At 41.7% G+C, this 15,091-nt stretch overlaps 1 protein-coding gene across 3 annotated transcripts in view; it reads right to left on the reverse strand.

Moving 5' to 3' along the window:
- INPP5A (inositol polyphosphate-5-phosphatase A) overlaps positions 1 to 15,091 on the reverse strand; it is a 255,586-nt gene that overhangs the window by 87,422 nt on the left and 153,073 nt on the right. For all 3 annotated transcript variants that reach the window (XM_075757562.1, XM_075757561.1, XM_075757560.1), the window contains exons 7-8: positions 14,662 to 14,714; positions 6,843 to 6,962 (exon numbers count right to left, since the gene is read on the reverse strand). In XM_075757562.1, coding sequence (XP_075613677.1) covers positions 6,843 to 6,962; positions 14,662 to 14,714 — 173 coding nt within the window. The remainder of the gene's footprint in view (positions 1 to 6,842; positions 6,963 to 14,661; positions 14,715 to 15,091) is intronic.

Consider the following 15,091-nt stretch of genomic DNA (forward strand, 5'->3'; position numbering starts at 1 on the left):
AGAGACAGCAGGACCATTTTCCTTGTTGGAGTGAGAAACTGAATCATATTAGCTGCATCTTAAACTGTACACTGACAGAAGAAAGAGAAAGACGCTTTCATAAAAGGTGAGGCAGTTACAGCTATTCACCTGCCAGTCCAGGAAGAACGTCTGCCAAGTCCGTCCACAACTACTTCGGCACTTGTACAGACAGACAAGCGGCTAAAAATGCTGTAACTTGCATCTGGTTGTTCACCTGTTAGGGAGAATCTGTTTCTTTCCAGGACACAGAATACAAGACTCAAAGACAACCACCTTCTCACAGAGAGATCCTACCTTCCTAGGGGAATAAAAATGTTGAAAGATGGTTATTCACTCAGTGCCCATAGACTCAAACGGAAGCAGAACGGAGCTCTTTCAACCATTTCTCCGTTTTATAACTATCAGCTCATAGCATGATCTTACAGCAAGCATTGTAAATAAAATCACAATAGCAATTTGTTTTCATTTCTCTGCAAATGAATAAAAATTGGATCAACAGCCCATATAGATTCTTCCTAATTGAATCATAGCTATCCTGGAAGATTATATGGCTATATGATAGAACATTTCAAAAGACACAAACCACAATGAATGCTGATGTGAGTGTCACCTTTAGCTAGACACTAATGACTGCTCTTTATCTAGCTCCAGACTCTCTAAGGAACAAATTACAGTAAAAAGAGAAATATAACTCAATGAGAATTGGAAGCACTCTGCACATTCTCATATAAAGCCACTTTCAGAGCAAAATCAAGCAGGCAACAAGTTATCTGCAGCCATTTCTTTTTTAAGAGGCATTCTCTCTTTTCTTCAATTGTCTGTGTTTAATTACACAAATTCTCCTGGGAGTGGTATTATTTTACAACAGATCCAATCTAGCCGTAGTTACATCAGTTATATTCTACTAGAAAGACACGGCAGCCAGCTGAGGCAGCTCCAGGAGAACCTATTACTGGAAAACAGGTAAAAAGGAGTAAAGCCCTTGTGAAAGAGGAGGCGGAGGCTTGGGGTGCCACCAAAGGCGGCCCCAGCTCACAAGCAGACTCGCCATCCCTTGCTGAGATCCACGCCACAGGACAGCCAGCTTGTTTTTGTGAGAACAACTGCCGAAGTCCCCTCCGGGAAACCTCAGAGCTGTTATGTGCAGCATTTCTTCTGAAAGAGCCACAATTCTACTCGCGTTAGGCAAAGCGAAGAGCGACTTAGTGTATCCACACTGTTCCTTCTTAAGTGACACCTTTCTGGGTGACACCTGCAAGTTCTTAAAGTTCTGAATTTTGGATTGCTGATTCTCCAATCACATCTTTGCTTCCAAATCTGCTATCATTTATACAGATTTCTTTTTGTCGTGAGAGAAACCCCAGATCTTTAATTTACAATTTGAATAATAACTGCTGCAAATTTATTAATAACCTGTTCAGTTATTAATTGATGCCAAAACCAACCAACCAAAGAGCGAGCCTCAAATGTTGAAAATAACAGTAAGGGCAAAATTACTGACTAGGACTATCAGAAGTCATCATTCACTTATTATGGAAATGTATTTATTCTGTTCTTAAAATGATAATCATGTATATTTTCCATTACAATGCATACCAGTACAAAATCATTTTTCTGCTAAAAACATAACCTAAATAAAATTCAAAATGTGTTTGTGTGAACAGGAAGGACGTACGAGTTAAATTTTTGACAGCTGCATCAAACAGGCAAAAGCTCGAGCCAGCAGAAAAATGAGAAGCCAGGAAAAAGTGTCTTTGACTGTATTTGACAGGTTGAAAGTAACAAGACAATTTTGCTGGATTTACTCTTTAAAGAGCATATTATACAAACATGCTAATTTTGAGAGCACTTAACCTTAGTTTAAAGGGGGGGATGACTGAATATTAATGAGATGAGCCGCAGGGTGTTTAATGAAAAGCTGTCTTTTTGAATGTGATCTAGGGTTTTAAACCTTTGTTAGAAGACATTTGGATGGAAGGTTTATTTGCCCTGGGAGTGCATTCTATCTGAATACACAGAAATTTCACTCAACGTTTGAAGGCACATGATTACACAGAGTTTTCACTTGATGTTAAAATCACTGTTGCAAAAAATAAATAAAATAAAAAACCCCCCACCTCCCCCCCCAAAGCGAGCTACTCCTAGGATCTTCTTAAATGACCCAGATCTTTAGAGCGAAGTTTTCCTTTGCCTAGAAACTAAGTGGCTTTTCTTTTGCTCATTCAGCTGCTAGTTCTGGGAAAAGCCCAAAGAGAAACATTTAGATTGGAGGGGTCTTTGAGAAGATGTGACAGTTGACTGATGAGCATCCATAAAATGACAAAGAATAGTTGTGTGGAGCCGGTGCATCACATCGCCTCTCCCTGGGAAACTAATTGCTCTGAATTGTTAATAGTAACATTATTTTTCTGGCAATCATTTCTTTTGAATACCCAAAATGAGCATGAAACAGCTCCTTTGACCGGACATAAAAGTTAAATGTCCCAATGTTGATCAAATTAACTTCAGCTATGTGACAATGGACTATATTTGTGAGAAAATAATGAAGGGCACAAAGGGGAGCTTTATGCCAAGATTTCACAGTTGTAATGTAAAAATGTTTCTGTTGAACTAGGCCAGGGAACATTTCAATAGGAAAACAGAAGAGCACTGTCACTTTCTTTTAAAAAAAAAACACATTCATTTTATGGATCTGAATGCTCTAGATAATTTCAGGAAGTTTAAAAGGCTGGCACACCAAGAACCACAGTATCAGGCTAACATCTCACATCCCTGCCCCTCGCAAACTCTTCTAATACTTTTAAAGGACCCCATCCTACACCTTCTACTCTTTCCCTAGCCAGGCTATTACATTTAGTAGACACTTTTCTCCCAGCAAGTGTCTAAAGGACATGACTAATATGCCAATTAATTAATATGACATATGCACAAACATTAATTACAGCAGATGTATGAAAGACTGAATTAAAATGTAAACGACACTTCCTTTCTTACTCTCATGTATATCTTAAACCCTCCAACTTTAGAAAACACAAAAATGCAAGTATTATGCAAATAGGGCTAGTTGTACATGGGAATTATCCAAAATGGGCCTGGAAGATTTTTTTTAGCCCCCAAAAATATAAAGCAGGTGTTCTTATTCTCATTTATAAAGCAAATTCAGTTTTAACTGTATCTGTGTCTATCTGGAAGAACGTAATTGACTTCTGGGAATTTCGTGTGGGTTTACATTAGGGTTGACAAAGACTCATTACACACTGCCAATTTTCTACATACACACTGTATATGTATTTGTAAATATACAAGTAAATATTTGCTTAACACTAGTGTAATTCCAACTCTCCTAGTCTTTAAGGAGTCTGTCTAACACCACATTTTCTTCACATTTGCTAAATGGCAAATGCTAAAAACCATCTGGCTCAGCACATACCAGCTAGTTGTCTTTAAAAGCATTCCTCTTGCTATATAATTCATTTTTAACATTATTAAAGCCAAATCACTTCAGAACACCATTGTAAGATTAAACCTTTCTACTCCCAAAACATGTTGTTATGATTTTTAATAGATTCCCTCAGGAGAAAACTTTTAGCGGCAACTTGAAATCATTCACTTGACACTTTTTCCTTTGTTTTTTCCCCTCAATCTCTCCCCTTCTCAGTAATTTAGAGATGTTGCAAAGCTTCCTGCCTATGTGTTAAAACCTTGCAGTTAAAACAATTTTGGGGAAACTACCTTCCCCGACGATTTTAACAGTTAAACTAATTCACTTGAGCTTTATTTGCAAACTCTTTTCTTCTTTGTATTTCAAACTCCTGTGATAGCTTTTACCGTACATGAAAAGGCTGTACTTAATTCACGTTTATGAAGATGCAGGGTGAACAGAACTGCGCTTTCACTTACTCCCACAGTGACCTAAATCAACTGTGAGAAGGTGTTTCTGTTTCATTCAGTGAAGGTTTAGCTCATTAAACTGTTTTCCTTCTCAGTATTGTTCACTGGGTTTGAACTGCATTGCTGTTAAATGCTCTTTAGCAGTTTAAAGGCTTTAAAGGAAAAGACTTATCAGTCTCTGTTTTTAACAGCACTAAATCTGCATTATTAGTTCATGCAGATAAGGGGATTTGAAAGCTCAGCTTGAAACCTCTCTCTTCTGTATTTATCTGACACTGCATAGTTCCAGTAGCTCAGCTGGAAATGTAGATCTATGAAGCTTTAAAGAGAGATTAAAGCCAAGAAAAGAAGTACTTTCCCCCCTATAGCCGCTCTCACTTTCCCTTTTCCTACTGTCTGAAGGAGCAATGGCAGACAATGGTCAAAGATGGTTCCCAAAACCCTCTGAATGGGGACACTGTTGGTGGTAGCATTCATTCAAAGTGAGCTTCAGTGTATTGTCCTCCCCAATCAGCAGATCAGAATAGAGTTTGCTGGTGGCTGCCAAAAGGTTAGCACTGCCGATGAAAGGGGTTTCCCATTATTCACTGCTCTTACAGAACTCCCCCTTTGTGCGAGTCAGCCCATCATTTCACTGTGGAGGTCCGGATCTGCGGCTGGCTGCTCTCTCAAAATGAACAATTCATCTGAATGCAAGCTCACAGTGGTAGTGTGCAACCTAAAATCGAAGGTTTTCTTTTCTAAGGACAGGGGAGTTGGGGCAGTTTTTGGCAGTGTCACAATTTAATGATATACCATCGTGACATCTCTGACCCGCGGCTGACACTAATACTACAGTCTTATTACCTTACCCTTGCCAGGGCATCGTGGGAGGTCCAAAGCCAAAATTAGCTAATGAAGCACACTGTATGCTGTAAACAAGCATGCAATAAATAATGCAAAAGGTTTACACAGGTTTGCTAAAGTTCCCTCATGCAAAGCAGAAGAAAAGGAGAGGGGACCAACAGAACCAAGAAAAAATGAAATAAACATAGGCCTTTCCCACACTGCTCTGTGTAACAGAACTCAAAAATCTGCCTCAAACTGCACTGAGAGCAGATCCTGATCTTACTGCGTCTCTGTCCCCTAAAGAAGGGATCTTTAATAAACCACTGCATGCCACCTATTTGCAAACCTTCCAAGTGCCTCCAGTGTTTTCTGATGATTTGAACAGGTTTTACAAGTGATACAAGAAAAGACGTACTGGATTTTTCCTCTTCATCCTTGCATCACCCCCAAAAGTGAAAATAAATGCCTATTTTGGAGAAATTCCTACTTAGCCCTCTGCTGGGGTGCACAGGAAAAGCACTTCTTTATACATAGTGGGAAAAGCAGTCTCTGGCTAAAATACCTGCCTGCCTTTAAATAAGATAAAACTTACAGAAAGTAATAAAACTTTGGATAGAATGTGATTAAAGAGGCATTTATACTCCATTTGACCTTCAGATCCTTTTTCAGTGAAAATCTATGTAGGGAAAAATGACAACACTGCATACGCAAAGATATTTTTCAACGCATTACTTAATTTGGTTCAGGAGTGTCTTTAACTTCTAGGTTGCTGCCAGAGAGAGTTACAAGAGTCAGCAGTTACTCGTCTGTGAATTTCTCGCTGCATTTGCCATCCACAGGGCAGGCTGCAAGCAACTACCAGAAAGAAGAGACGCATGGAGCCCATCCTTCCCCTCAGCCCCCTGACCATGTCGTGTCGAGCAACTCCCCATGAGCCCCAGGCGCTTGCTCTCCTCCCCTCATCTCTGCTTTTATTTTTTCCATCCTAAGCAGTTCATTTTAAGCACCATCTCATGCCATAGATCGCTGTGTATGCCACGGCTGCTTTGAAGAGACACTTTAAAGTTCTATTTCTCAGGCAAACATGAAGTCAGCAGTACCTCGTAAGAGAAATATCTACTTACTTTGCCAATACATGTGCGCCCATGCAGAAATATTTTTTTTCTTACTCAAGAAAAAGTTGTCTTTTTTTTCTGACTTTATAACTGCTAATTAGGGCAGCTGCAAATTTTTGGGTGTTTTTGGGACTACCCTCTGTATTGTACCACCTATCAGATGAACCAACTCTCTAACAGCATTATAAACCATGATGTTATTAATAACAGTGATGACTGCACACAAATGCTGTGTTGCTGCTTGAAAAAGGTTGGCTGCCTACTGCATTCGGCTAGTATTGAGATTAAAACATGGCAGGGTTTAATGTTGAGGGGGTTGGAGCTCATGACTTAAGAGGAGAGGCGGAAAGAGCTGCAGTTGTTCAGTTTACAGAAAAGATGGCTAGGGGAGGATTTTGTTGCTGGCTGTATCTATTTGGTAGTTCCAGAAAAGACAGAGCCAGACTCTTCTCAGCAATGCCCAGTAAAAGATGAGGGGCAATGGACTGCTGTGAGGGAAATTCTGGCGGGATATTAGGGAGAAAAAGTTTCACGACACAGGTAGTCAAACACAGCGATGGGTGGCCCAGAGAAGCTGAGAATCACTGTGCATGGAGCTTTTCAAAGATCAGCTGGGTAAGCCTTGAACAACGTGATCTGATGCTGAAGTCAGCCCTGCTCTAAGGAGGAGGATGAACAAGAGACTCCCAGAGGTCCCTTCCAACCAGAATTATTTATTCTGTAACTGAAAACATACTTGAATGGCAGTTTTATTAGACTCCACACAGACTAAAAAGAAGCTGATCTAACACACACATTTACAAAATATACCTGCTTTCTACTCTGCAAGTTCTGGTGACTTCTGAGAGATTCTCCAATCTCGGTAATTTAGCTTAAAAGAGTAAATCTCATAAACCGATCTGTAATTGGCATCGTCTTTGAAACGTCTTTTATACGCTGCTTATGAACAGAGAAGATTGAGAGAGGCTAGTAAAGGCTAATACATACCTATCAAGTACATAGCCAAGAGCCTTATGCCGTATTCCTGAGTAAACCGATGGGCTTGTTTCCCAAGCAATTAAATTGGAAGCATCATGGAAAAGATGAATGTTTACCAAGTCAAAGGCACTATGACAAAAAAGGAAAAAAAAAAAAAAGATTCAGGATAAAAGAAAAAAACATTTGTTGCATCAGCAAAGCATTCAACATAGTAACACTTAATGTATACTGTCACATTACCTTAATATTTACTCACACAGACTGTGCAAAGTAGACTATGACCATCAGAAAATCGTCAAATACTATCATCAAACTTTTGACAATTCATCCACGGGTAAGACTGCATCTAGGCTTTTGCTTAAAATATGCATAATATGAAAATGAAAAGCTCTTTGTCAGTTACAATTCATAGAAATCAAGTAGTACTGTCTCACTAAAATATTTTTAAAACAAAATTGAATGTGTAAACAAACAACTTCAAGTTTATAAAACTGTGGCCAAATACCTAGTAGAACTGTGACTTTGCAATAAACAAAATTAAAAGCTATTGACAGGAGAATTTTACTGCATTAAAGGCTAAATCACATCGCTGCAACTCCTTATCTGTCCCTGCATGGAGAACGCCAAGATAATAGTGGTCAATCAGCACATCACTTCCAGTTGGGAAGAGGACACAGGCTGTTCAACTCTGACTGTGCCTGCAGGATCACAGAATCATTGAATCATTTAGGTTGGAAAAGCCCTTTGAGATCCCCAAGTCCAACCGTTACCCCAGCACTGCCAAGCCCCCCACTAAGCCATGTCCCCAAGCACCACATCTACACGGCTGTTAAATCCCTCCAGGGATGGGGACTCCACCACTGCCCTGGGCAGCCTGTTCCAGGGACTGACAACCCTTTGGGTGAAGACACGTTTCCTCATCTCCAGTATAAACCTCCCCTGACACAACTTGAGGCCGTTTCCTCTTGTCCTGTCGCTTGTTCCTTGGGAGAAGAGACCGACCCCCACCTGGCTACACCCTCTTTTCAGGGAGTTGTAGAGAGCCATCGGGTCTCCCCTCAGCCTCCTCTTCTCCAGGCTCAACACCCCCAGTTCCCTCAGCCGCTCCTCAGAGGACTTGGATGAGGAGCTAGCCTCAGAAAATCAGTAAAATCAGTAAAATTTCACAGCTTTGCTTCCTAACCTGAAAGACAGGAGTATTAACTCATCCTTACCTACTTCGCAGCGAGGCAGGCTGTCAGACAGCGGTCCCTTCACCTGGCTGCGGGCTGGCCCAGCCAAAGCCCATCACATTGGCATCCCCTGCCAATTACTGGTAGTGCGCTCTAGAAGGAAATAACCCCAAGGGGTAAATGCTGTCTCGGCTTTGGAAGCTCTGTCCTCCAGGAGGGACATGAAGGATCGAGGACTGCTGTTAAGTGCCCAATGTCTGCCTTGTGGGATGGCCAAAGACTGACAGAAGAGATTTCTGAAAACAGTCATATTGCTTCTATGGAAAAGCTATGGATTTTGGTTTGGTTGAGGACAAGAGAAATAGGGATATTTTGGAAGTTTCTTCGTAATCAATGAAACCAATTTCAACCCCCTGTGAAACAGAAATACCTTCTTTCGCACCCCTGCATGAAAGCTAAACTATAGAACCCCAGCCTGGTTTGGGTGGGCAGGGACCTCCCAGCCCATCCAGTGCCACCCCTGCCATGGACAGGGACACCCTCCACTAGCCCAGGTTGCCCAAAGCCCCATCCAACCTGGCCTTGAACACTGCCAGGGAGCCAGGGGCAGCCACAGCTTCTCTGGGCACCCTGTGCCAGGGCCTCAGCACCCTCACAGGGAAGGATTTCTGCCTCCCATCCCATCTCCATCTCCCCTCCTGCAGCTTCAGGCCATTCCCCTTGGCCTGTCACTCCCTGCCCTTGGCACCAGCCCCTCTCCAGCTTTCCTGGAGCCCCTTCAGGGACTGGAAGGGGCTCTAAGGTCTCCCCGCAGCCTTCTCTTCCCCAGGCTGAACAAGCCCAACTCTCTCAGCCTGTCTCCATAGCAGAGGTGCTCCAGCCCTCGCATCATCTCCGTGGCCTCCTCTGGACTCGCTCCAACAGCTCCATGACTTCCTCTGATCACTACATGGCCACCCTATTTTCCTGTCCATTTGTTGTGACAGCTATTTATAATGACATCATATTTAGTGTTAGTGCATAAGTTCCCTGACACAAGAACTGGAATTTCCTACGAGACTGCACAACACTTGGCTGACTTTGGCTGGTGACGGTATCTCTAACCATAATACCTGCATGCCACTACATTCTTGTACCTTAAATGACTTCACATGATCCCACTTTTCACTGTGGCAGAAAACCTTCACATAGAAGGAATTTTCTGTAATAAACAAGTCCAGACAGAGGAATTTCCTATTGTCACCTACGTCAGTCACACACAAGGTGTCACTTCTGGAAGGCAAGGTGTCTCCCTGAATTCTGGTTTCCCACCGCTGACACGTAGGACACATCTGAATGGCAAAAAGAAAGCTATCCAGCTGTTACGGTCAAGCTGGCATTCTGCTTTATATTTGCTCTGCTTGTGGCTTTTTGTGTCCTAGAGACCTGGTCTGCATTTTAAAAAACTCTTATCTTCTCATTGCCTTGCTCTTAAGCTCTTTTGGTGATGGGACACAGTGAGTCACAATGAAACCAGAGAACTTGGAATACTCTTTTCACACAGATTTAGCAACACAGCCACACCACCCCCACCCCAAAAAACCCTCAAACCAACCAGTGGATGCAGGAATTCCTGCATACTGCACTGAGGGACTGAAGGAAGGGTGTCTCCTATGAAGCTCCAAAAGGAACACTTAAGGGCTAGGCTGACAACGTTATGTTTTGGAAAGGAGGTCCCTCCAGCACCTGCAGGAAGTGGTGTGCTCCCTTATCTCCTGCATGCATAATACTGCCATGTGCTAAAAGAGCTGCTGCACTTCACTTTGAGGACACAATTTTGGTTAGTGTTTAAATAAATACATTTTGGGTAGGTTCCACGAACACTAATAATAACTATTACACTAGCATTGGACTGACCAGGGTAAAAAATTTCCTAGGTATAACCGAATAGATTTCTTTAAACTTCATTTAAAGAATGAGGAAACAGAAATTACATACCAGAATAGAGGTAAGTCTGTCCTAGAGGATTGTTATAAGAAATAAGGCTACTTAAAATGCTTTATTCTCATACTCAGAAAACATGCTGACAAAATTTGGTTGTAGCCAACTGAAAGTAGCCAGCACTTAATGAGAAAATATGTCATGGGAAGAATGGAGGCAAAACTAAACTGCCATAGTGCTCATAAAAGTCCAACCTCGCTGACATTTTTAGGCAGGATGGGGTGGTCATAGTAGACCCGTTTCAAGCTCTCTGTCCCAGTATGCTTCAGTACTGTTCCTGTCCTTGGCAGCTCAGGCATACTCCATGGACAAAGGATCTGTCAGCTCCCCTGCACAGACACGTGGGCTCTTGGTTTTCCTGTCTGGGACCCCCTGGAACAACGCTGATGGCCACAGCAGCGCTGCTCAGCCAAGCGCTGCTCTTCCAGGCACTGACTGTTCTGTGGCTACACCCCCTTTTGCAGCTCATGTCTTCCACAGCAGCTGCAGATGTATACAGGTGACTTTGCAAAGGACTCCAAACCCACGCGTTCTCCACCTTAGGATAAGCTAAATACACACATACTTTTAGACAAAGCAATGATTTCATTTCTCTGCTTCACTGACGAGCACCACTGGGGCCTAGTCCAGAGCTGTCTATGGATTTCAAGCCGCCATTTCCCAGAAAAATCCATGTCCTCTCAGCGTCTTCCCTCTCCCTTGGCCCTACTGCTAATGAAAGGTCCATTCAGCGAGTTGTCAGGTCCCTTTGTGAGGTGAACCACAGCTCCATCCCATCATCTGGCTGTATTACCTCGACTGGGATTTCAGATGTAAAAAACCAGTTTTTCCCTTTATAGGAGCCAAGCATTTTGAATTTGAACAAAGGGCTAAACCATACTGACTTTGCATTACTACTCCTGTGCACAGACATCTCCTGCTGAGAATTCAGCGGGGACATAAAAACCAACAGAGAAGGCAAACATACCTCATGTTCAGCAAGGAATTTGCAGCCTGCCAGCAAGAATGTGGGAACAGACTTTGGCAGAGAGAGGTACAAAGTAGAACCCCCAAGCTGTGCGCAGGGAGACTCCCCAGATCGTGATGGAGTCAGGGAACAGGTCTGGACACAGCGGGTCATGGCAGTCAAAACAGCGAACGCATGATAAAGATACAGAGGTCACCAAGCGGCCCGCATGAAGGCCTCTTCCAAAGATACTGGTGGGTTTTTTAGGCTACAGGGAACAGTGTATCTTGCTGAATAAACTCACAGTGATGATAAAGCAGTCCTACTTTGTATTAAGATACATAATTAGTACATAACTACAAAACATGATCTGGAGATGATGGCTTGAGATGTCCGTTCCTGTCCATCTGAAGGATGAACAGAAAGAATCCCTGTAGGGCAGGGAGAGACCTCACATCATGAGCTCACCTCCTGTGTGAAGGTCTCTATAATCCATTACCATCTGCCTAAAACTGCTTGTTCTTAAAACTTGCTAATGAAGGACCTGCCACCTACAGTTTCCCTGTCCCTAAATTAAAACTTTCCACCTATTAGTTGTTCTCCTGCAAGTGAAAAGGACTTCCTTCTGCCCTTTCTGCAAAGGCCTTGGCAGCACTCAATTAAATAATTACCATACCTTCCCTCCTTCACATGATGTATCTATTAACACATCTCAGTAAGACAATAATGAACCATATTAAATTTCGTCTCCCTTGATCCTTTTCGGCAGCATGGGTAACAAGTCAGTTATTCCCAATATTGTATTTGTGCTTTTGAATTCTCCTCTCAAGTGCGATGCTTTGAACTCCTCTGACTTTAATCTTGCAATCCTACTTTCTCTAAAACATCAAAACAATCTTGATTGCTGATTCTGACCTCTGATATACTTGCAAATGTTCCCAGGGTGGTGCCATACCTACATTTTATACATGTATTCTCTACACCATCCTCTCTACCAAATATAAACTATATATGTAAACTGAATCTAAGACTGTAATGCATTCAGGACACTATCTTGCACCTATTAATACAATAATGCTAAGAACTATTGGAATAGAAATAAATACCTCCCCCCGCCTTATATTCAAGATACTAAAAAAAAAAATAAAAATGCATGTAGTTCCATAGTTTTCTTTCATTTTTTCTTAAAATGACATCTCTTGAGTGCCCCAAGATTCCTTAAATTCTTCGTTCACACTGATGGGAATGATGGATGGGAAAATCTGGATTCACAGAGGAACTCAACTGGGACAGATCACTGAATCATAGAGGATGAAAAAGAGGACAGTTCTCTGAAATCTTTTAAGGTCATTTTTTGGGGGTTTTGGAAGCCCTCTGGTTTTGGCATGAGGTACTTTCTATAACAATGTTTTCCTGGGCAGGGAAAATTAATAGCTCCCTTCAAGGAGCATCACACAGACATGCTAACAACAAGTCTCCTGGCTACATTTTTATTGAACTATTAAGCATGTAGAAATGTATAGATCAAAAGTCATGATTATGAAAATGGCCAGAACTTTGTTCATAGGCGTATGCACATAGACTTGGTTTAAACACTTACCATACCATGAACAGACCTAATTAGGTGTATTTTCTAATCCCCTGTATTTTCCATAATATATCACTTCTCCAGAAATTGTTCACAGTAACTTCAAATTCTCATTAGAAACGTTTGAGATCTTATTAGATCGCGTGGATCATAATGACAGACTATTCCAGACACAGAATTACCACCATAGCTCATTTCATTACAGATCAGAAAAAGCTGTGAGCCTCCTCACTCTCTCTTCCCAATATACCCTTAGGAAACATAAGCATAGTGTATTATGTCATCAAAACGTCTAGCTACAGACTGCTCCTTCCAAGAACTATCCTTTTTTAATGTCAACCTGCAAGAAAACATTCCTTTAAATCTATCTCTGAAGAACACTTTTTTTCTTGGAAAGGCCTAAAAATAAATTCAAGTTCTTTATTCTGCAAAGAGGAAATTCAAAAGGATAGGAGAGACAGAACCTGGAAAAGTCAGGATACAAGAGAAAAGGCCAGATTAGCAATTGGTGCTAAATACCCACTTCTGCAGATCTCTGCTGCTGGGGAATCACATGCCATGTCATACGGATCTGGAAAAATTAACCAGAGCCCACATTATGCCATAGCTGTCTGCCTGAGTTCTGGGTCAAAGGTCTGTGAAAGGAGAAAACCTGTGGCTTTTTCATTTTTCACAAACTGGTTGCCTAAGAAACATGCTTATGCAAACAAGCAAGACGACTGTTCAGCACTCAAAAGTCAGCCTGTGTGAACATTCATCACTTTAAAATCACACTTAGAATTTTAAGACGTGAAACAACCACAGGAGGAAGGGAAAAATCTTGAACTTTCACATACATTTAGGTGACTATAACATTAATAAGCAGTACAGGCCAAAATTATGACTAAATGGTAAAAAAGTATGGTCAGATTTCCAGGCAGGACTAGAGAAATCTGAACCATCTGCGGGTTTTTGAGCTCTTCCTGTGTTAAGACAAGGAAGATTTCCAAGCTCTCTCAGGTATAGTGTTTTGCACAATCAGCTGCTCCCCTCAACATAAGCTACTACCATTACTACTACTGCTACTAAAGATAGCATTTTCAAACACAGGTAGCAAATAGCTTCTGTTACGAGATACACCTCTTGTCAGCACTAGTTGGCACTGCTTTTTCCAAAGACAGCGATCTAGCGTGTAACACCATAATGATGTTCAACTTCTATTTTCATATAGTTGTCTGCTCCCCTCAGCTCCCCAGGCTTTAGGCTGATGCATGATCCCAAGAGCAAAAAAAAGTTTGCTACTGCTGTAGATAGTCACAGCACATCTTATGAGGAACTCTCTCTGCTTCCACGACAGCCAGGTTACACTGAACTTCAGAAGTCTTGCTTGGTGGGATGTGTCCTCAGCTGCCCATGAGTGCACAGATGAGAGGTGTGCTGCCTGTGCCCTGCTGCCCCTCCGTCAACCCCCACTACTGAGTGCTGGGCAGCCAGCTGCTTTGTTCTACTCCGGGGTGAAGATAAGCAACCTCACACAGAACAGGACCATGCCTTGGGTTTAAAATGGAAGTCCTGACCCGAATACGACAAATAAAAGGTTCTGTTCCAATAAAAGTAATATAGTAGGAACTGGTTTTAAAAAGCTGCATTCCTTAACGGTTGGGTCCTTCCACTGACTTCAGTGGAAACTGGACCGGGCTTAAAGAGAGTTCATAGATAATCTCTTTCCTCAGAAATTCCGGAGGTGAGGGCTGCACACACCCAGGCACAGGTATCTGACCCAGGTGAGATGCTGCAGAGCCTCGGCTGTATCAGGCACGATGGGGAGCAGTAGCAGGGGGATGCCTGTAGCTCCACACCGTGACTCCTGTCACAGACACCAAACTTTTTTGATCATGCTTGATTGAGAGGTTGCTTATGACCTGAATTATCCCATGCTAATTGCACATACACGTGGATATTAACATCACATTTTGTTACGCATCATTACAACTTACTGAGCATTACGTGTTCAATAAATAATAAAGCAAACAAGCTGGTCTGGAACCAATCTGTTCTATGAATAGACCAATCTATACGTATGAATAATGTCTTTGAAATAGCTGTTAACAAAAACATACATAATGTACACATCATCAGAAATAACTTAAAGATGCAACTTACCAATCAGTAATACACCATCTTGTTCGAATGAAACCTTTTCTGGACCACTTGCACTGAAAAATAAGTAAATAAGAATCAGTTACCTTAAGTAAAGGATTACAGTGAAATGTACTTATACGGAGAACAAAATAAAACAAAGTTCATCCCTACAATGTAACTAATAAGCACTACGCACCAACTGAGGCACCTTGAAAACATATATTGTGTCTCCTATAAATCCTGGAATTATTTATATTTTTTGTCCTGCAGCAGTTATAAACTTATGTGTAAAATTAATATAAGCCCTGGTAGTTGTTTACAGATGAACAATAACCAATTAGGAAAGCTTTACAAATACACTTATGCTTAGCCTAAACCAGCAAATTTTTACTGCCTACGCACAAATGTCTTGGCTTCTTTGTAATTTTACCTGAACTGTAAAATGTCATCG

This window comes from Balearica regulorum, chromosome 7, assembly GCF_011004875.1.
Source record: "Balearica regulorum gibbericeps isolate bBalReg1 chromosome 7, bBalReg1.pri, whole genome shotgun sequence".
Lineage (NCBI taxonomy): Eukaryota > Metazoa > Chordata > Aves > Gruiformes > Gruidae > Balearica > Balearica regulorum.